Below are 22,200 nucleotides of genomic sequence, written 5' to 3'. Positions count from 1 at the left end.
TGGTAGGACTAAACATAGCAGATTCCCATCTAGTCCTCGGGGCCCTTTTGTTGAGGTACAAGAGGCTGGGGATCAGGTAGATCTTCCCAAATATTGGAAGGCCTTATCTTTCCTTTTTGGGGGATCCTAAAAGGGAGGGAGTAGCAACACAAGTCACGTGTTTATCTACTCCCTAACCCTTTTTTTGCCTGCAGCACAGGCTCTTGATGTATCTACCTCCTAATAAGGTTTATTTGAACCTCCCCCACTTGGGGATGTTTTTTTTCCCTATTCATGCATAGCTATGTATTTTGAATGGGAACATTTCTATGAAGAAATGAGGGGGGGGGGGGATGAGGTGATTCCAGCTATTAATGCTGCAATCACCTCAGTGAGCAGAGTCTCACATGTCCAGTGGATAATGCACTGAAGTTAAAGGATCCAGCAAGTTAAGGTTGGATTTTCCTTTTAACGACAGGATGTCTTTTGCAGTTCTTGCTACAATTGGAGTAGCTCAGTCCATTAACCCCTTAACGCCTGCTCCACCATATTTGGTGGCGCACATTTTGAGTCACACCAATGCATTGGAAGATGTGGACTCCAAGGGGTTAAGGAACAGGTGTGAGATACCTGAAGATTCTGCCTGATCAGCAGGCCCGGCAAGGGGCTGGTGTATTTGACGCACTGTGTCTCACAGATGCTATGAAGGACTCGATCGTTTAAGCCTTATGGCTTATACTTGGACTAGTGCATTCTTGCAGAGGTCCGTGCCTGAAATATTGATCAGCCGAAGCACCATGTGAAACCTTTAGTCCCTTCCTGGTATATGGCTATTTAGATTGGATAAGTATATCCAAAAGGGGTAAAGCTCACTTTACCGGTAAAAGGAGGTTAAAACAAGTCTCCTTTAACCCCCCTGATGGTATTCCCGAGTCTGGCTCGGGGTGGAATTTTTATACCAAAAGCGGTAACCCCGAGCCAGACTCGGGACCGCATCGCTGGATCCAGGAGGACGTTTACTTACCTTCTCCCTTGGATCCAGCGATGTCCCTGCGCTGTACGAGCCGTGTCTCGATCGATCTATTGCGGATCGATCTCCGTTCCCTGCAAGCGTTGCGATGCACGGGGACGGAGATCGGCGCTAAATTCAAAAAGTGAAAAACTCACTATACATACAGTATAATGTAATCTTACAGATTACATTGCTGTATGTAATAATTTCACATCCCCTTTGTCCCTAGCAGTCTGCCCAGTGTCCTGCATGCAGTTTTATAATATAAAAACTGTTCTTTATGCCTGGAAACTGGAGATTGTCCATAGCAACCAAAACTGTCCCTTTACATCAAAAATGGTTTTAGACCAGCTAGAAAACAGCGATAATAAATTGTAATCACTTGCAGAATTGAGGGATAGCGATTTGTGGGGAGATCCGTCATCAAATATTGAAAAGTAATGACAGTGACAATTCTGCAACTGAGCAAATTTCAGTGTTTTTGATTTGATTACATTATTGAATCATTTTTATTATTGTTATATTATTATTTGGTACAATTATTTATAATTATTTATTATATTATAATTTATGATTTCATTTTTCAAACTTTATCATACCCGGGATGTCTGCTAGACTCTGGTTTGGACAGATTTAAGTGAGTTATTGCTAAGAGTTACAGGACTACAATATAAAACGGCAAATTTTCATGCAAAATAATTGTACCGCTTTTAGCACCTAAAATCCAAAATAATCGTACCTCCAGGGAGATTAATCGTGCAGCCTCTCCTATGCCTGGGGCAGCTGTCCCAATGGTCTCATTCATCAGGTTCAGGAGAAAGTTCCCAAGGGCAGCACCAGGATCTTGAGGGCACAGAGCCCATAAAGCAGAATGCGAAGGCCTTCTCATGAAGGAGCACCCCCACTCGTTTGGGCGAGGGGAAAGGTCCTGCTATTCAAGGTCTGGCAGGAACAATGTTAAGAGCAAAGTGATTTCTGCGATATTTCTCTAGGTTACATCTAGAGTTCCAAGAGGTCAGATGGCTCAGTCGGCTTTCGATCTGAGGGTCCGGGGTTCGCTGTTTTGGGTGCTGCCTGTGGGGTCCTTGGGGCTGCTGATTTGGCAGTCGTTATGCAAGTGTGTCCCTCTCCTCCAGAGAGTGCTCCTAGGTTAAAAAAGAAAAAAAAAAAGACTTCTGTCTTTCTGGCCTCTGGATCACCTGTTATCCCAGTCTGTGATATCAGAGATTCCCTTAGTGGAACAGGCTTTTTTTGGCTCAAACCTTTTAAGGTCCCGCAGCCAAACAGAGGTAAGACCCATGCTAGATCTCGGAGATCTAAATCTTAAACATCCGATCCTGTCATAAATCGATCGGCTGTGTCCATCCTGCAAGGAGGGGAGTTGCATATCCCCATGTGCCAAAGTTTCCGGCTTACCAGAAATCAAGGCATAGGATCAAGGCATAGCGGTCCTAGCCTATTAGAAGATCTACTTTTAATAGATCATTCAGTCTCAGGTCTAAAACCAGAGTCTGATCTCAGCTTTAGATATCTGAAATCTCTAGGTTGGATTCTCAGCCTAGGAAGATTCTCCTTAAAACCATCAAGGAGGTTTGTTGGGGGCTGGTTATAGATGCCATACAGAAGAAGGTATTCTTACCCCAGATGAGAATCGGTTCCATTGTAGGACTAATTGAACTTATCAGGATAAAGGAAAATTCCTTCATCCGGCTGCAGGAATTTTTTTGGGGAAATGGTGGCTTCCTTTAAGGCCGTCCCTTACACGTAGTTTTATTCAAAGACTGCTTCAAGACACCATCCTGTCGGTCTGGAATAAAGAAGATTCAGATCTTGTTTGTTTCCAATATGCTTGGCTCCCGACATAGGTCAAAGCCTAAATTGGTGGTTATCCAGCAGGAGGGAATATCAATATCCTGCAAGGTGTTAACAGATGCCAGCCTTCTAGACTGGGGAGCAGCCCTGGAAGAAGATTCTGTCCAGGGGAGATGGCCCAGGTTAGAGGACCTTGCATATCAATTTTTTGGGAAGTTTTCAGGCAGTACATCTGGCCCTAGAATTTGGGCAGTCAGACTACAGGACTGTCCTGACAGGATTCAGTCTGGCAGAGCCACAGCGGTGGCTTGCATCGATCACCAGGGGAGGCACAAGAAGTCATGCAGCTCAAAAGAGGTGAATAATGTTCTAGCTTTGGCAGAACAGAACACTCCTTGCCTATCTGCAATTTTAATATTACAGGCGTACTACTTGAGACACAACAATTATTTCCGGGAGAATGATCTTTTCACCCAGACATCTTCCTAGCAATGACAGTACTCTGGACATGGACCTATTCACATCCAGATTCATTAATAAGGTCAACAACTTTATGTGGAACAAGGGGTCCACTAGCAGGCGGAGCAGGCGCATTAGTCTTCCCAGGGGATCAGTTTTCACTTCATTTCCTCCTTCTGTGCCTTCTCTGCAGAATTAAGCAGGAACAAAAAGTAGGTGATTCTGGCGGCCCCAGTGGGTCCCAGAAGATCTTAATTTATCAAGATCATAAAGATGGCTGTAGGAGACCTTTTGGACTCTGCCATTATAGCCAGACCTTGGAAACAAGGTCCGCTATTTCATCCTACCTTACGGACAAAGAATTTAACAGGTTTGACTGTTGAATCCCACTCTATAAAAGATAGTGTCTACTTTGACTAATGCCAGGAACCTGGCTTCCAGAATGACTTACTTTAGAATCTGGAAAGCATAGGTTTCTTGGTGTGGATCTGGGGATTGGCACCCCAGGAAGGATGTCAATAGGCAGGATTCCTGACTCTGAAATTAAGCTGGTCTTGACATTTATCAAGAGCCAGATCCTGGCCGTGATGATGTCTTTTCCTATGGCCTCTTGCTTCCCACTCTTGGTGCGTAGCTTATTTAAGGGGTAACACTGTTTATTCCCCCTATCAAGACACCTCTAAATCCTTAGGATTTAAAATTGGTCTTATCGGCTTTGCTAAATCAACCGTTTGAACCTTACGAGAAATTCTCTTGGTTCTTTGACGAGAAGAATAATCTTTTCTGCTTGCCATTTCTTCTGCTAGAAGAGCAACGGAACTAACAGCTCTGTTTTGTAAGAGCCATATTTCATCATGCATAAGCATGAGGTGGTTTTATGTCCTCATTCTGAATTCCTACCAAAGGTGGTAACAGGTTTTCATTTAAACCAAAGTATTATTCTTCCTTCTTTTTCCCCAGAAGCCTTAATCTGGGGAAGAGAAAGCATTACATTCTCCTGATGTAGTAAGAGCGATCAGAATCTATTTAAAGGCGACCGCTCGGGTTTGCAAAACACAGGTTTTGTTTGTACTGCCAGAGGGTCCAAGATATGGACAGGCAGCATCACGATCCACTATTTTCCAAATGGATTTGTCAAGTGATTGATCAAGCTTCATCTTAAAGACGAAAATTCTTCCTTCTCGGATTAAAAGCACACTCATCCAGGGCGATTAGTGCCTCTTGGTTGGAGAATCATCCAACCTCTATGGCTCAGATCTGTAAGACCCCAACTTGGTTTTCAGTTCATACGTCTATCCGATTTTATCAAATCGATTAAGGGTCATGAGGCTATTGCCTTTGGGCACAGCATATACTGCAGGCTGCAGCTTGAGTCCTCTGGCCTCCTGTTTTATGTTCTGTCTCCCCCCCCTTCAGTTGTCATTGCTATGGGAAATCCCACATAGTTATTACCATGGCTCTGTGTCCCCTGATGTAAGAAAAGAAAACAGTATTTTTATAACAGCTTACCTGTAAAATCCTTTTCTTTGATGTACATCAGGGGGCACAGAGGTCCTTCCCTTCTTGTGCATTTGTATTGCTTGGCTACAAAACTGAGGACTCCCAGTAATGGGAGGGGTTATATGGGGGAAGTACACACCTGCACCTGATAAGCCGATATAACCCACATAGTTATTATTATGGCTCTGTGTCCCCTGATGTACATCAAAGAAAAGGATTTTACAGGTAAGCCTTTATAAAATTCCTATTATTGGACTCAGGAAAGATGGCTGCGATGTAAACAAAGGGCTGACCTTTACCAAGATGGGCGCAGACCTACTTCCAGTCGGCCGCAAATCTACTTCTGGTTTTACACAATATAAGCACTGTCCGTTCAACCAATCGGGCTCCCTAGATGAAGGCAACCTGCCATAATGCATAGGGTTTGGCTGAGACCGACGCACACATGTGAGAAGGCGCTGTGACGCCGACCTGTTACGATTTTTCCTCTGCTTGTTTTTTAACTGTTACATTGTAAGAGACCACCCTTAGTAGTTTAATAAATTTCCACAATTGGTCTAAACATACTGCACTAGTGGAAGTTTTTCTCTTTTCCTTCCCTGACACACTGCAGAGTGAAAGATTCCATGTGGAGGAACAGAGAGAGGAGTACCTCTTATGCCGCGTACACACGATCGGACTATCAGGCAGACTTAGTCCAGCGGACAACCCGCCATATTTTGTAGCGGAGGTCCGCCGGACTTTCCGAATAAACGGACGTGTCCACACACGGAGTAAGGTCCGTTCATTTTGAATGTGGCTCCAAGTAGCCGGAACTAGCAAAGGAAGTGAATGTCGCCGCCTCCATTGGCGAGATTGACACCTCGCTGGCCCAGTCACCTGGTATGGATTTAAAGGGGAAGCCCTACGCCGAAAAAATGGCGTGAGTGCCCCTCCAAAGTCCATAGCAGACCGTTATCCGAACACGCAGCCCGGCCAGTCAGGAAAGGGGGTGGTGACGAGCGAGTGCACCCCCCGAGCCATACCAGGCTGCGTGCGCTCAACATGGGGGGTTCTTTGGGGAAGGGGGGGCCTGCGGCCCCCCCCACCCCAAAGCACCTTGTCCCCATGTTCATGAGGACAAGGGCCTCTTCCCAACAACCCTGGCCATTGGTTGTCGGGGTCTGCAGGCGGGGGCTTATCGGAATCCGGGAGTCCCCTTTAATAAGGGGCCCCCAGATACTGGCCCCCCATCCTATGTGAATGAGTATGGGGTACGATGTACTCCTACCCATTCACCTGTTGAAAGTGTAAATAAAAAAACACAACACAAGTTTTTAAAAAATTTTAGACAGCTCCGTGGTCTTCTCTTCTTCCGTCTTGGGGGACCTTCTCGCCAGACTCCTCCACTATCTTTTGCTCTTTTGTTAGCTTTTTTACTAGTGGAGGAGTCTGGCTTTCTTCTTAGTCGTCTCGTCCTGCTCTTTGGTTCTTTTTGCCAGGCCTCCGCTATTTTCATATTTTACTAGTGATTTTACTAGCGTTGGCCCAGTCTTCTGTCGCCGTCGCCTTCTTCTCTTCTCTTCCTTGCGATGTTGACACGACGCTCTCTGCCCGTAATGGCAGGGACGCATTGTGTGGCGACTTATAAAGGGACAAGGGCCGGGGTCACCGGATGATGTCACATGGCCTGGTACGGCTCAGGGGGGTGCTCGCTCATCCCCGCGCCCTTTCCTGACCGGTTGGACTGCATGCTCGGATAAGGGTCTGCTATGGACTTTGGGGGGACCCCCAGGGTGTTTTTTTTCGGCGTAGGGCGTCCACTTTAAATCCATACCAGGTGACGGGGCTAGCGAGGTGCCAATCTCGCTGATGGAGGCGACAAAATTGACTTCTTTCGCTAGTCTCGTCTACCTGGAGCCACGTTCAAAATGAATGGACTTTTCTCCATGTGGGCAAGCCCGTTCATTTCAAAAGCCCAGAGGACGATTTTGAGTCAAAACGTCTTTCTAAGTCCGCGGTACTTTGGGAAAGAAAAAGTCCGCCGGAGCCCACACACGAGCAGATTGTCCAGCAGATTCTGGTGCACCGAATAGTCCGATCGTGTGCACGCGGCATTAGAAATTGATTCCACCTCAGGCCATTATGCAGCATCACACAGAAGTGTACACCTAATTGATGGCTATGCAAATTTAATACAGAGTAAGAAGGTGAGAGTCCAGAGAGAGACTACATTTCTGGAAGATTGCTGATGAACACCTTATGAACTTTACCATCGATGGATTTATTTTCTATTTTTTATTTATTTTACATCTACTATTAAGTGGATCGGTACATTTTTATATACATTTTTTATCATTAGCTCACCGAGCACATTGTCTACACATTCACATGACTTCAAATTGCTTTAATTGATTATTATTTATTCACAATTTTTCTCGTCCGTTCACCTGAGCAATTTTTGTATATTCTCATGTACATTAATTGATTCAATTTAATTTATCTTACTCTCTAATACTTATCGTTTGTTATATTTATTCACTTTTTATTTATTTATTTTTTTCTTTTATTTTTTATTTACTCATTTATTTCATTAGGAGATATAATTAATTTTAACTTTTTTTTTTTTTTTTTTTTTTTTTTTGTTCTCCACTATATCGGATATAGGATATCTACACTTCCCCTCTTTTTACTTTTGCACCTTCCTTCGGAGTTATACACCCAGCAGTCATTATTTCCCTCTACAATTTAGTGTTTGATTTATTTCACTTTTGCAAAAAATTTTATACATTTCTTTTATCACAGCTGATCACACGTGGTAAGAAGCGGACTGACACACAGCACCTCCGATTGCTGCGGGTGTGCGCCGGCTTGTTGTCCTTATCGCGTCATAAGACATCCGGTCAGGATAACGGAACTATTTTGCAGATGACATATTGCCATATGGTGGGCGCAAGTGGTTAATGTAGTGCAGGACAATGTTATGATTTATATGCTACCTCCAGTGATCTTTCTTTTTTTTTTTTTCTAATCTTTAGCTGTAAATTGCCCTAATCCAGAAGTTAAAAATTCAAGAAGACTGTCAGGGTCCTTTGGCCCACATACTTTGAATTCTGTTATCTCGTTTAAGTGTGATGATGACTTTTTTCTGAGGGGATCCAGTTCAATCACATGCAACAGTGATAGTGAGTGGGTACCAGCAGTTCCAGTGTGTGAACGTAAATGTAAGTATATAGCGTTTAAAAAAAAAAAAAAAGTATGCTTCATTGCCTTCTTTTAGTAAGTGAAATCTAAAACCTACTTTGAAGGGTTACTTTAGTTAGACCATGCAATCTTTGTACAATCAGCTTTAGGTTTACCAAGACCAACTTGGGTAGAATCGGCCTGTCCATACATTGTTCAAATCTCTGCTGAACTGGCGGAGATTCATATCGTCTACGGCTGGCTTAAAGAGGAAGTAAACCCTGATGAGTTTACTTCCTCTTTTTTTTCCCTGCAAAGGTAAAGCATAATGGACTACTATGCATCGCATAGTAGCCCATTATGTGTCACTTACCTGACACAGGAGCCAGCGAAGTCGCCGCTGTCCCCTGTAGTCCGCCGCATCCATCTTGCTTGTGGCGTCTCGCAGCTCCGCCGAATGACAGCGGCGAAGCCGCGATGACGTCACTCCCGCGCATGCGCACGGGAGTGGCGTCTCGCAGCTCCGCCGCTGTCATTCGGCAAAGCCGCGATGACGTCACTCCCGCGCATGCGCACGGAAGTCGACAAATGCGGCAGCTCCATTCTTGGAACTGCCGCGTTTAGTGCGCCTGCGCGCCGCTGTCTACGGCGCATGCGCCGTAGACAGCGGTGCCCGTTTTCGGGCAAATATCTCCTAAACCATATAGGTTTAGGAGATATTTCTTGGACCTACAGGTAAGCCTTAATCTAGGCTTACCTGTAGGTCAAAGTGGTTTGTAGGGGTTTACTTCCTCTTTAAGTTACTGCAACATTCAATCATACGCAGCACTATTGGTGCCCATGGAGCTCCCACAGCAATGAACGAACACATTTAAACATAGTAGCAACATGAAATGGCAACAATAATGAATGCTGTAATAGTACCAACCTCTAGCCCTTCCTAAAACTAAGCACTAATGGAGAAAGTGAGAAATGAACAGGGGCGGACTGACCATTTGACCACTCTGGCACTGCCCGAGGGCCCTGGGCCACTAGGGGGCCCCATCAGGGTTGCCAGCCTCAGTAAAACCAGGGACAGTATGTAAAAATCTGTGTTTGTTTTTTTTCACATCTGTCTTTGAAATGTCCCTTACCGACATCCTTTTGGTCTAAAAATCCCAAGATTATAGCTAATCAGTCTAAAGGGAAGTCCATAGAAGAATGAGTCATGGAAAGATCATATTCTTGCTCATGGATGAAAGGATTCTCTTGATCTTTTGGGAAGTGGTTTCTCCCCCACTTGAGTTGTGGGGCTCGTAGGCAGTGGTCTCTTGGAAGAAGGCGGTCCTCTAGTTGCGGACATCGGTGGCAATTCCTGAGTGATCAATCATAGTTGTAGTAGGAGATGTTCCCCCATCATGGAAAGAGTAAAAACTGTATGGTTTGTTGCATCTATTTTGGAGGTGGCAGTCTGTAGTTTGTCCTGCAGCTCCTGGATCCTGGCAGTATTTTGATTTATTCTCAGAGTTGCTTGATCTGATTTTTGCTCAATCACCTCAATTCTGGCCCCTATCTGCTGCAGATCTGCGTGTATGGAGGCTGTGATCTGTGCTGCTGTGTGAGCTAGGCCTCTTGAAAGCATTTGGGAGAAGGCAGCCATCATAGATGGGAAATCTGTGGGGGAGTGAGAAGACTTGTGTGTCCCACGGATCCGGGCTGTGGAGCAGTTCCTGCTCTGGGGTAAGGGCATCCCCTCCTAGTGTCCTCCCTAGGGGGGATTCAGTGGAGGCAGGTGAGGGAGCCCCAGATAGGGAGGTACTCACTGCGGCCTCATACAGTGCCTTGCGAAAGTATTCGGCCCCCTTGAACTTTTCAACCTTTTGCCACATTTCAGGCTTCAAACATAAAGATATAAAAAAATTTATTTTTTGTGAAGAATCGCCAACAAGTGGGACACAATTGTGAAGTGTAACGAAATCTATTGGATATTTTAAACTTTTTTAGCAAATAAAAAACAGAAAAGTGGTGCGTGGTAAATTATTCGGCCCCTTTACTTTCAGTGCACCAAACTCACTCCAGAAGTTCAGCGAGGATCTCTGAATGATCCAATGTTGTCCTAAATGACTGATGGTGATAAATAGAATCCACCTGTGTGTAATCAAGTTTCTGTATAAATGCACCTGCTCTGTGATAGTCTCAGGGTTCTGTTGAAATGGCAGAGAGCATCATGAAGACCAAGGAACACACCAGGCAGGTCCGTAATACTGTTGTGGAGAAGTTTAAAGCTGGATTTGGATACAAAAAGATTTCCCAAGCTTTAAACATCCCAAGAAGAACTGTGCAAGCGATCATTTTGAAATGGAAGGAGTATCAGACCACTGCAAATCTACCAAGACCTGGCCGTCCCTCTAAACTTTCAGCTCAGACAAGGAGAAGAGATGCAGCCAAGAGGCCCATGATCACTCTGGATGAACTGCAGAGAACTACAGCTGAGGTGGGAGAGTCTGTCCATAGGACAACACAGTGGTACACTGCACAAATCTGGCCTTTATGGAAGAGTGGCAAGAAGAAAGCCATTTCTCAAAAATATCCATAAAAAGTCTCGTCTAAAGTTTGCCACATGCCACCTGGGAGACACACCAAACATGTGGAAGAAGGTGCTCTGGTCAGATGAAACCAAAATCGAACTTTTTGCCCACAATGCAAAACGATATGTTTGGCGTAAAAGCAACACACCATCCCCACTGTCAAACATGTTGGTGGCAGCATCATGGTTTGGGCCTGCTTTTCTTCAGCAGGGACAGGGAAGATGGTTAAAATTGAGGGGAAGATAGATGCAGCCAAATACAGGACCATTCTGGATAAAAACCTGTTGGAGTCTGCAAAAGGCCTGAAACTGGGACGGAGATTTATCTTCCAACAAGACAATGATCCCAAACATACAGCAAAATCTAAAAAGGAATGGTTCACAAATAAACGTATCCAGGTGTTAGAATGGCCAAGTCAAAGTCCAGACCTGAATCCAATCGAGAATCTGTGAACAGCAGTTTTCAGCTCTTTTCACAAACGCTCTCCATCCAACCTCACTGAGCTTGAGCTGTTTTGCAAGGAAGAATGGGCAAGAATTTCAGTCTCTTGATGTGCAAAACTGATGGAGACATACCCCAAGTGGCTGTAATCGCAGCAAAAGGTGGCTCTACAAAGTATTAACGCAAGGGGGCCGAATAATTTTACACGCCCCACTTTTCTTTTTTTTTTATTAGTTAAAGTTTCAAAAATTCTATAGATTTCGTTCCACTTCACAATTGTGTCCCACTTGTTGGCGATTCTTCAGAAAAAATAAAAATTTTATATCTTTGTTTGAAGCCTGAAATGTGGCAAAAGGTTGAAAAGTTCAAGGGGGCCCAATACTTTCGCAAGGCACTATATGTTTGGGAGGGCTTTCTGATCCTGGTCAGCTATGGAGTAAGTCAGACATCCGCCATTTTGTGGTGGCCAATCCGTGCTGCTACTGAGTTCAGTGCAGGGGTGAGGCTCCTCTGGGCAGAGCCTGAGGTCATCGGGCAGATGAGTTTCTCCGGCCGGCAGGTGTGCGTGCCAGGCCGGAACCAGGGCTCAGGCGCCTGCTGCGGTGCTCGTTAGGCCGGAATGGCGTGGCGTTCCCAGTCTATGCGACCATCTTGGTCGCTGCTGTGCATGTGCACCCCCGATGCATGCATGTTTTTTTAGCTCCTAAGTGCTAACTTTTTATTTATCAACATTACCCTGTTGCTAGATGGTACTACAGCAGTGGCTTCAGGGGGATTACACATGCTTCAATTAGCTGCAGCCACGTGGAGAGTGTATGTATTTCTGACAAGCAGACTATCTGCTGTGAGATGGAAGTGATCCAGCAGCTTCACAGCCGTTCGATTGCTTCCAAACACCCTCAAAGTTTATTTTAAAAAAAAAAGTTAAAAAATTAAAGTTGCACCCAGGCATCAAAATTTTCCCACACACGTGAAAACATTGAGTTAAAGCAATAAGTCTTGGCCCCTTATTCATGGGCGGTAGCTCTAAACTGATGATCCATAATGGCTTTTAAAGCATTGCCAATGGAAATGATAAAGTACTGAATTTGTCGCTGTTTCATGGGCACACGCAGTTTTTAAGGTTTTACCAAAAAAATTAATTGTGTTTCCTTGCCCTATAAATACCTTTAGTGTATTTTTAACGGAATTTTTGCATTTCCTAAACTGTTGGCATAATATCACGTGACAAAAAAAAATAAAATTTGGAGCGACCAAAATTTTTATTCTCTACTGCTGACATTCTCAACTTTTGCAACACCGAGGAACCCTTGAAATAACTTTTGGTCTCAGGAAACCCATGTTAAAAATTACTATATCTAATACTCATGCTAAATGTGAATGGAGTCTCAGGTAGAGGTGGGTGGAGGGCTGTTTGGGGCAATATGTATATGTATGTGTTTCATGTTACACCCTAAATATGGGTACAGCATGGCCTTTACCTAATTTGCATACCTTTATTAGTAAAGCTTATAGATTATTATTTTTTTTAATGGAAAATATTTTAACCACTTCAATACCAGACACTTTCAACCCTTCCTGCCAGGACTATTTTTAGCTTTCAGCTCTGTCGCACTTTGACAATTGACAAATTTTATCATTTTCCTCCCACAAAAGAGCTTACTTTTGGTGGTATTTTAACACCACTGAGGTTTTTATTTTTTGCTAAACAAACTAAAAAGACCAACATTTTTGAAAAAAAAACAAAAACTGATGAGCAACACTGAGGAGGAGCTACTATGTGGCACCTGACAGGCATTCGTTATGGAACTCAGGCTGGCCGCAGATGGGCAGTGATTGGCACCTCTGATGGGGGCTGCACTGATAATGTGCTGATTATCAGCGCAGACCCCCTCTTTGACAATCAGCGGCTCTCTGTCAGCGTGAACCAAGAAAAGCCATTTACCAGCACTTCCTGGTTCACGCGATGATCAAAGCTGATCATGAATGTAGTGGGGTCCTTTGCGCTACTATGAGTAAATCGGAGGTATTGGGTAATAGTGTAGCCCTGACTATATAGATGGTCTATTGTTTTGGAAATACACAGTTTGGGGGGCAATATTAAAATAAGTATATATAGAAAGCAGATTATATTACGGTCAGTAAGTATATATCGGAAAGAATTAAGTTAGTGGCTGGATGATCCAAATAGAAAACGTAGCTAAACCTACAGCCTGATCCTATATCTACGATTAGGGACTTTGATGGTACACTCTGATTATTAACAGGATTATTATGTAAGTTGGCATACATGGAGGTGATGTGTGCATTGAATACATACATATATCACTGCAGTAATATTTAAAAATCACTATTTCATTCATAAATAGTGACAGATCATAATCCAATGAAAAAACTAGTTAAAAAGATGAAAAAATATATATTTAAAAAATCATATATATAAAAAATGTATATACAAAAAAATAATACTCCGGATTTTGGCAATAAATAGATTTTCTATCAAAAATAAAAAATGAATAAAGATGTTGAGGGATGAAACATTTGGTAACCACTGTGTGGCTAAAGGTCACAACTTAGTGGTACAGTTAATTAAATATAGTTTAAAAAATCATCGTAATTAGGGATGGGCTAAGGCGTCGTACCACAATGAAGAAATGCACTCAAGGGCTAGATCCGTTCACTTATTACCATCCACATATGTAAAAATTAATCAGGATAATAAATGTAAACTATATCAAATATAGAAACTGTGACCCAGTGAAGGTTGTTTGTGTTACAGTAAGGGTGTTTTTTTAGAAGTGATTTATCCTTCCCTCCTTAAAGAGGGTCCAAGAATAAAGATAAAAATAAAAATCCAAAGAATAGGAGGATAAACTATAAAATGAAATAGAAATAGTAAACTAATTAATCTGGTGAGTCAAATAGTGATGACATAAAGTGGTGGATGTCTAGCGTGGAAAAATGTGGACTCGGTGAAGTGTGATATTAGATCATAGTGGAAATTAAAAGTTGCTCAAAAAATAATTGAGGTTTAAACTCTCTTTGGCTAATGGTTCTGACCATATGGTTGCCTCTCCATGCCCAATTATATTTCCCAATGACCCAAAGGTATGTGTGGTCTTTGTTATGTACCTGGGCAAAATGTTTTGATAAGTTATGTTTTGGAAAGCCTGTTTTGATGTTCTGGACATGCTCTTGTATTCTCACTTTAAGTGCTCTTTTGGTCCGGCCTACATATTGGAGGTTGCAACTATATTTTAGAACGTAAATCACTCTTTGTGTGGCATCCTATAAAGTCTGTGATGTTGAAAGTTTGTTCTGTATTGGTGGCTTGGAATACGAAGGAGGGAAGGGTAAATCCTTCTAAAAAAATAAATAAATAAATAAAAAACCCTTACTGTAACACACTAACATTCACTGGGTCACAGTTTCTATATTTGTTATAGTTTTCATTTATTATCGTGATTCATTTTTACATGTGTCGATTGTAATGTTAATGGATCTAGCCCTTGATTGAATTTCTTCATTGTGATACGACCGCCTTAGCCCATCTGTAATTACCATTTGAGTTTCTTAATTCTATTTTATTAACTCTACCACTAAGCTGTGACCTTTTAGCCACACAGTGCTTACAAGATGTTTTGTCCCTCAACAGCTTTATTCATTTTTTTTTTGGATAGAAAATCAATTTATTGCTAACCGGAGTATTATTTTTTTTGTATAAATATTTTTATATTTTATATATATATATATATATATATATATATATATATATATATATATATATATATATATATATATATATATATATATATATATATATATATAATTTTATTAATATAGATTTTAAACTTGTTTTTTCATTGGATTATGATCTGTCACTATTTATGAACGAAATAGTGATTTTTAAATATTACTGTAGTGATCTGTGTATGCATTCAATGCACACATCACCTCCGTATCTGCCAACTTCCATATTAAACCTGGTAATCAGCGTGTACCATCAAAGTCCCCAATCGTAGATATAAGATCACGCTGTAGGTTTAGCTAAGATTTTTTTCTATTTGGATCATCCAGCCACTAACTTAATTTTTTCCGATATATATATATATATATATTTACTGACCGCATGATTATAATCTCCCTTTTTATATATTCTTTTAATATTGCGAACTGTATTTCCAAAACACTAGACCACTTATATAGCCAGGGCTACACTATATTATGGCTGCCATAATAATTTTCTTTTCTTACATCAGGGGACACAGAATCATTGTAATATCTATGTGGGTTATATCGGTGTATCAAGTACTGAACACTGGCATACCCCTTAAGGGGTGTACTTCCCCCATATAACCCCTCCCATTACTGGGAGTCCTGGGTGTGTAGTGAGCTCCACGGGCAGTAATTCTTTGATGCGAGCCAGCCATCTTGACCAGATCAATTCTGATGTCTCCGTAATGGACTAAATGAACGTTACCCTGGCCTCGTCATCCGAAGACGCAAGGTTTTGCTTGCGAATGCTTTAAGAGCTGGGCCCTAGGATCCAGTCCTTTTTAGTAGCAAGGCCAATAAAAGTTTACTGGCAGGGTCTTCTCACAGGTCCAGGGTTGTGGGTCAACCCAAGTGTTTCCCGGTTCCTGAAGGTTTCCTTTTAAAGGTCTCGGAGCCTACCGTGAAGGGCGAAGATTTTTTTATTTTTTTATTTTTTTTTTTAAAACCCTGCTGCGAGGATAAGGTAGAGGAGATTTTCTCAGGAATCTCTCCTTCCATGTATTGTGTTGTCATGTCATGTCATGTCATGTTCACCACTGGAGGCTGTATTGAGCGCTCACCATTCTGACGTTGGAAACAGCAGAAGCTCCACTCTCCTCTCCGTTCAAGCCAGCTCAGACCCTCAGGTAAAAAAGGGTGTCCGATCACTGCCTGGGCCCCCAGATTGGCGATTTTTATTTGTTTGCATGCCAGCCAGCTGCCTCTTTTTCTTTGAAAAAAGGGACAGAGCAGAGTGGTTGTTGGTCAGGTTTGGTGACACAGGCATTTCCCTTTTGGCAACATTGTACTGTATAGCTAGGATTAATAGCAGTTAGTGTACTGTACTATAGCCTAGCAAGTGAAACATTCTTTTGCTGGTAATGCCTCTGCTTTGTACTGTAAGCTATAAGTGGCAGAGGGACCAGGAACTCCTCTAAGGGTTCTAAGGGGTTAATGGTATACAACAAACTAAAAACCTTTCCAAAAGAATGTCGACCTCCCCTGAGAGGTATACGGACAGTCAGATGAGTCGTCAAGGGTAGAACACTTCTGTCCCTGCATATTTCATACAAACAGGTTTTTTCTTCTACCATTTAAAAGATTATTGCTATGATGTCTCCCCATAGTAGGACTAAACATAGCAGATTCCCATCTAGTCCTCGGGGCCCTTTTGTTGAGGTACAGGAGGCTGGGGATGAGGTAAAGCTTCCCAAATATTGGAAGACCCTTATCTTTCCTCTTCAGAGGATCATAACAGGGAGGGAGTAGCCACACAAGTCAGGTGTTTGTCTACTCCATTAACCCTTTTGTTGCCTTCGGCACAGGCTCTTGAGGTATCTACCTCTAATAAGGTTCATTTGAACTTCCCCCCCTCTTGGGAATGTTTTTTCCTATTCATGCTATTAATGCTGCAATCACCTTAGTGAGCAGAGTCTCGCATGTCCAGTGGATAATGCACTGATTTTAAAGGATCCACCAAGTTAAAGTTGGATTTTCCTTTTAACGACAGGATGTCTTTTGCAGTTCTTGCTACAATTGGAATAGCTCAGTCCATTAACCCCTTAACGTCTGCTTCACCATATTTGGTGGCGCACATTTTGAGTCACGCTAATGCATTGGAAAATGTGGACTCCAAGGGGTTAAGGAACAGGTGTGAGATACCTGAAGATTCTGCCTGATCAAGGGGCTGGTGTATTTGACGCACTGTGTCTTACAGATGCTATGACGGACTCGATCGTTTAAGTCTTATGACTTATACTTGGACTAGTGCATTCTTGCAGAGGTCCGTGGCTGAAATATTCATCAGCCGAACCACCATGTGAAACATTCAGCCAGTTTGTGTCCCTTCCTGGTATATAGCTATTTAGATTGGATAAGTATATCCAAACGGGGTAAAGATCTCTTTACCGGTAAAAGGAGGTTAAAACAAGTCTCCTTTAACCACTTTCAGACCGGACCATTTTGCTGGTAAATGACCAGAGGTCTTTTTACACTTTGGCACTGCGCTGCTTTAACTGGTAATTGCGCGGTCATGCAATGTTGTACCCAAACAAAATTTGCGTCCTTTTCTTCCCACAAATAGAGCTTTCTTTTGATGGTATTTGATTGCCTCTGCGATTTTTATTTTTTGCGATATAAACGTAAAAAGACCGCAAATTTTGAAAAAAAATATTTTCTACTTTTTGTTATTAGAAAAATCCAATAAACTCAATTTTAGTCATACATTTAGGCCAAAATGTATTCAGCCACATGTCTTTGGTAAAAAAAAAGTCAATAATTGTATATTTATTGGTTTGCGCAAAAGTTGTCACATCTACAAACTAAGGTACGTTTTCTGGAATTTACGCAGCTTTTAGTTTACGACTGCCTATCTCATTTCTTGAGGTGCTAAAATGGCAGGGCAGTACAAAACCCCCCCAAATGACCCCATTTTGGAAAGTAGACCCCCTAAGGAAATTGATAAGAGGCATGTTGAGCCCATTGAATATTTTATTTTTTTGCCTCAAGCGATTGAATAATGACAAAAAAAAAAATTTTTTTTTTTTTTTACACAAAGTTGTCACTAAATGATATATTGCTCACACATGCTATGGGCGTATGTGAAATGACACCCCAAAATAAATTCTGCTGCTTCTCCTGAGTATGGGGATACCACATATGTGGGACTTTTTGGGAGCCTAGCCGCGTACGGGGCCCCGAAAACCAAGCACCGCCTTCAGGCTTTCTAAGGGCGTAAATTTTTGAGTTCACTTCTCACTACCTATTACAGTTTTGAAGGCCATAAAATGCCAAGATGGCACAAAACCCCCACAAATGACCCCATTTTAGAAAGTAGACACCCCAAGCTATTTGCTGAGAGGCATGTTGAGTTCATGGAATATTTTATATTTTGCCACAAGTTGCGGGAAAATTACAAACTTTTTTTTTTTTATTTTTTTTTTAACAAAGTTGTCACTAAATGATATATTGCTCATGCATGCCATGGGCATATGTGAAATGACACCCCAAAATAAATTCTGCTGCTTCTCCTGAGTACGGGGATACCACATATGTGGGACTTTTTGGGAGCCTAGCCGCGTACGGGGCCCCGAAAACCAAGCACCGCCTTCAGGCTTTCTAAGGGCGTAATTTTTTGATTTCACTTCTCACTACCTATTACAGTTTTGAAGGCCATAAAATGCCAAGATGGCACAAAACCCCCACAAATGACCCCATTTTAGAAAGTAGACACCCCAAGCTATTTGCTGAGAGGCATGTTGAGTCCATGGAATATTTTATATTTTGCCACAAGTTGCGGGAAAATTACAAACTTTTATTTTTTTATTTTTTTTTCACAAAGTTGTCACTAAATGATATATTGCTCACGCATGCCATGGGCATATGTGAAATGACACCCCAAAATAAATTCTGCTGCTTCTCCTGAGTATGGGGATACCACATATGTGGGACTTTTTGGGAGCCTAGCCGCGTACGGGGCCCCGAAAACCAAGCACCGCCTTCAGGCTTTCTAAGGGCGTTACAGTTTTGAAGGCCATAAAATGCCAAGATGGCACAAACCCCCCCCAAATGACCCCATTTTGGAAAGTAGACACCCCTAAATTTAGGGGTACACTAGTGAGACTAGGTAATAAATGGCGGGTGCCCTGAAACTATAAAAAAATAACTAACTAACCAACCAGCGTCACCTGTAACAGTTATATGGTGATCACTGGTGAAAGGGTTAACTAGGGGGCAATTAGGGGGCTTTATGCGGTAGTATATGGGGGTCCCTGGCGCTATAAAAAGCTGCAGCGAACCTAAATACCTACCTGCCTAACTAGCGTCACCTGTGACACTAATACAGCGATCAGAAAAACGATCGCTTATTAGGCTGGGTTCACACTGGAGCGATGCGGGAACGCCACGAATGCGCGGCGGGTTCCCGCATCGCATGCCTCCCGGCGGCAGTTCACACTGCCCTATGCGAACTGCTGGGAGTGTCAGTGAAATGTTACTGACACCCCCAGATCAGTTCGCATATCGCAGTGCGATCTGCAAACTCGGATCGCATGGTGTGAACACCCATGCGATCCGTTTCTGCTGCGGGCCAAAAAAAGGGTCCCGTGCGAATTTGCGGCGGGTGCGGCGGGTGCGGCGAATGGCTGAACTCGAATCGCACAGAGATCGGATGTGATTTGCACTGCAGTGCGGTGCGAATCACATCCGTTCTCATAAACCGCTGCAATGTGAACCCAGCCTTAGTGACACTGGCGACGGGGGGTGATCACGGGGTTAAACCTTTATTGGGGGGGTTAGGGGGGTACATTAGAACTAAAGGGGGCTAACCCTAACTGCCCTAACAGTTATTAGTCACAAATGACACCCGCCGGGTGATCAGGGGGTTAAACCTTTATTAGGTAATAAATGGCGGGTGCCCTGAAACTATAAAAAAATAACTAACCAACCAGCGTCACCTGTAACAGTTATATGGTGATCACTGGTGAAAGAGTTAACTAGGGGGCAATCAGGGGGCTTTATGCGGTAGTATATGGGGGTCCCTGGCGCTATAAAAAGCTGCGGCGAACCTAAATACCTACCTGCCTAACTAGCGTCACCTGTGACACTAATACGGCGATCAGAAAAATGATCGCTTATTAGGCTGGGTTCACACTGGAGCGATGCGGAAACGCCGCGAATCCGCGGCGGGTTCCCGCATCGCATGCCTCCCGGCGGCAGTTCACACTGCCCTATGCGAACTGCTGGGAGTGTCAGTGAAATGTTACTGACACCCCCAGATCAGTTCGCATATCGCAGTGCGATCTGCAAACTCGGATCGCATGGTGTGAACACCCATGCGATCCGATTCTGCTGCGGGCCAAAAAAAGGGTCCCGTGCGAATTTGCGGCGGGTGCGGCGGGTGTGGCGGGTGCGGCGGGTGCGGCGAATGGCTGAACTCGAATCGCACAGAGATCGGATGTGATTTGCACTGCAGTGCGGTGCGAATCACATTCGTTCTCATAAACCGCTGCAATGTGAACCCAGCCTTAGTGACACTGGCGACGGGGGGTGATCACGGGGTTAACCCTTTATTGGGGGGGTTAGGGGGGTACATTAGAACTAAAGGGGGCTAACTCTAACTGCCCTAACAGTTATTACAGTCACAAATGACACCAATGCAAAAAAAAAAAAAAAATGACATTGGTGTCACTGTGACTGGGGGGCAGGGGTAATTGGGGGGTGATCGGGGGGTAAAGGGGGGGTGTGAGTGTGCCTGGCATGTTCTACTGTGTGTGTGAGTGTTGGTGCAACTTACTGATCCGCTCTCCTCCGTGTCGGAACGAAAAATACCGACACGGAGGAGAGAATACATCACTTCCTCTCCTGTGTTTACATTACAGGAGAGGAAGTGATGTCACCGGGGATTTCTATTCGTCGGGAGCGATCGCGAGGGGGTGGCCATGAATGAATGGCCGTCCCCTCGTCCGGGATCGCTCCCGAACGAATACCGACCGCCGCAGGCACCGGGCGGGGGCCCGATCGGGCCCCCGACCCGCGGGAGGCAAGGGACGTACATGTATGTCCTTATGCCTGCCCGTGCCATTGTACCGACGTACATCGGCGTGCGGCGGTCGGCAACTGGTTAATCGTGCAGCCTCTCCTATGCCTGGGGCAGCTGCCTTTAGGCAGTCTCGATGGTCTCATTCGCCAGGTTCAGGAGAAAGTTCCCAATGGCAGCACCAGGATCTTGGGGGTAGAGAGCCCATAAAGCAGAATGCGAAGACTTTCTCATGAAGGAGCACCCCCACTGGTTTGGGCGAGGGGAAAGGTCCTGCGATTCAAGGTCTGGCAGGAACAATGTTAAGAGCAAAGGGATTTCTGCAATTTTTCTCTAGGTTGCATCTAGAGTTCCAAGAGCTCAGGTGGCTGTCGGCTTTCGATCTGAGGGTCCGGGATTCGCTGTTTGGGTGCTGCTTGTGGGGTCCTTGGTGCTGCTGATGCAGCAGTCTTTATGCAAGAGTGTCCCTCCCCTCAGAGAGTGCTCCTAAGGTTCCTTTCTGGCCTCTGGATCACCTGTTATCCCAGTCTGTGAAATCAGAGATTCCCTTAGTGGAACAGTTTTTTTTTTTTTTGTCTCAAACCTTTTAAGGTCCCACAGCCAAACAGAGGTAAGACCCATGCTAGATCTCGGAGATCTGAATCAGCACTTAAACATCCGATCCTTTCATGATTCGATCGGCTGTCTCCATCCTGCAAGGAGGGGAGTTGCATATCTCCATGTGCCAAAGTTTCCTGCTTACCAGAAATCTTTGCGGTTTGAAATATAAAATAATTTTTTCAGTTGTAGCACTGCAATTCGGCTTAGCCACGGCACCACAAGTGTTCTGAAAGATTGTGGCACCTCTTTTAGCAAGGTTAAAGGCTCAAGGCATAGCGGTCCTAGCCTATTAGAAGATCTACTTTTAATAGATCATTCAGTCTCAGGTCTAAAACCAGAGTCTGATCTCAGCTGTAGATATCTGAAATCTCTAGGTTGGATTCTCAGCCTAGGAAGATTCTCCTTAAAATCATCAAGGAAGTTTCTCTGAGGCTGGTTATAGATACCATACAGAAGAAGGTATTCTTACCCCGGGTGAGAATAAGTTCCATTGTCGGACTAATTGAACTTATCAGGATAAAGGAAAATTCCTTCATTCGGCTGCAGGAGATTTTTTGGGGAAATGGTGGCCTCCTTTTAAGGCCGTCCCTTACACGTAGTTTTATTCAAAGACTGCTTCAAGACACCATCCTGTCGGTCTGGAATAAAGAAGATTCAGATCTTGTTTGTTTCCAATATGCTTGGCTCCCAACATAGTTCAGAGCCTAAATTGGTGGTTATCCAGCAGGAGGGAAATTTTTTATCCTGGATGGTGTTAACGGATGCCTTATAGGCTGGGGAGCAGCCCTGGAAGAAGATTCTGTCCAGGGGAGATGGCCCAGGTTAGAGGACCTTGCATATCAATTTTTTGGGAAGTTTCAGGCAGTACATCTGGCCCT

At 43.6% G+C, this 22,200-nt stretch overlaps 1 protein-coding gene across 11 annotated transcripts in view; it reads left to right on the top strand.

Moving 5' to 3' along the window:
• The window catches only part of LOC143982457 (zona pellucida sperm-binding protein 3 receptor-like), a 633,312-nt gene that overhangs the window by 483,505 nt on the left and 127,607 nt on the right, over positions 1 to 22,200 (top strand). For 8 of the 11 annotated variants that reach the window (XM_077481171.1, XM_077481167.1, XM_077481170.1 and 5 more), the window contains one exon: positions 7,780 to 7,965. The exons of the other annotated variants lie outside the window; for them this stretch is intronic. In XM_077481171.1, the coding sequence (XP_077337297.1) occupies positions 7,780 to 7,965 (186 nt within the window). The remainder of the gene's footprint in view (positions 1 to 7,779; positions 7,966 to 22,200) is intronic. 11 annotated transcript variants of the gene reach the window in all.

The sequence above is a fragment of the Lithobates pipiens genome, unplaced genomic scaffold, assembly GCF_037356315.1.
Source record: "Lithobates pipiens isolate NorthernLeopardFrog02 unplaced genomic scaffold, aLitPip1_a1.2 Scaffold_16, whole genome shotgun sequence".
Classification (NCBI taxonomy): Eukaryota; Metazoa; Chordata; class Amphibia; order Anura; family Ranidae; genus Lithobates; species Lithobates pipiens.
The sequence above is the reverse complement of the archived record's forward strand: the minus strand, read 5'-3'. Positions and strand labels throughout refer to the sequence as shown.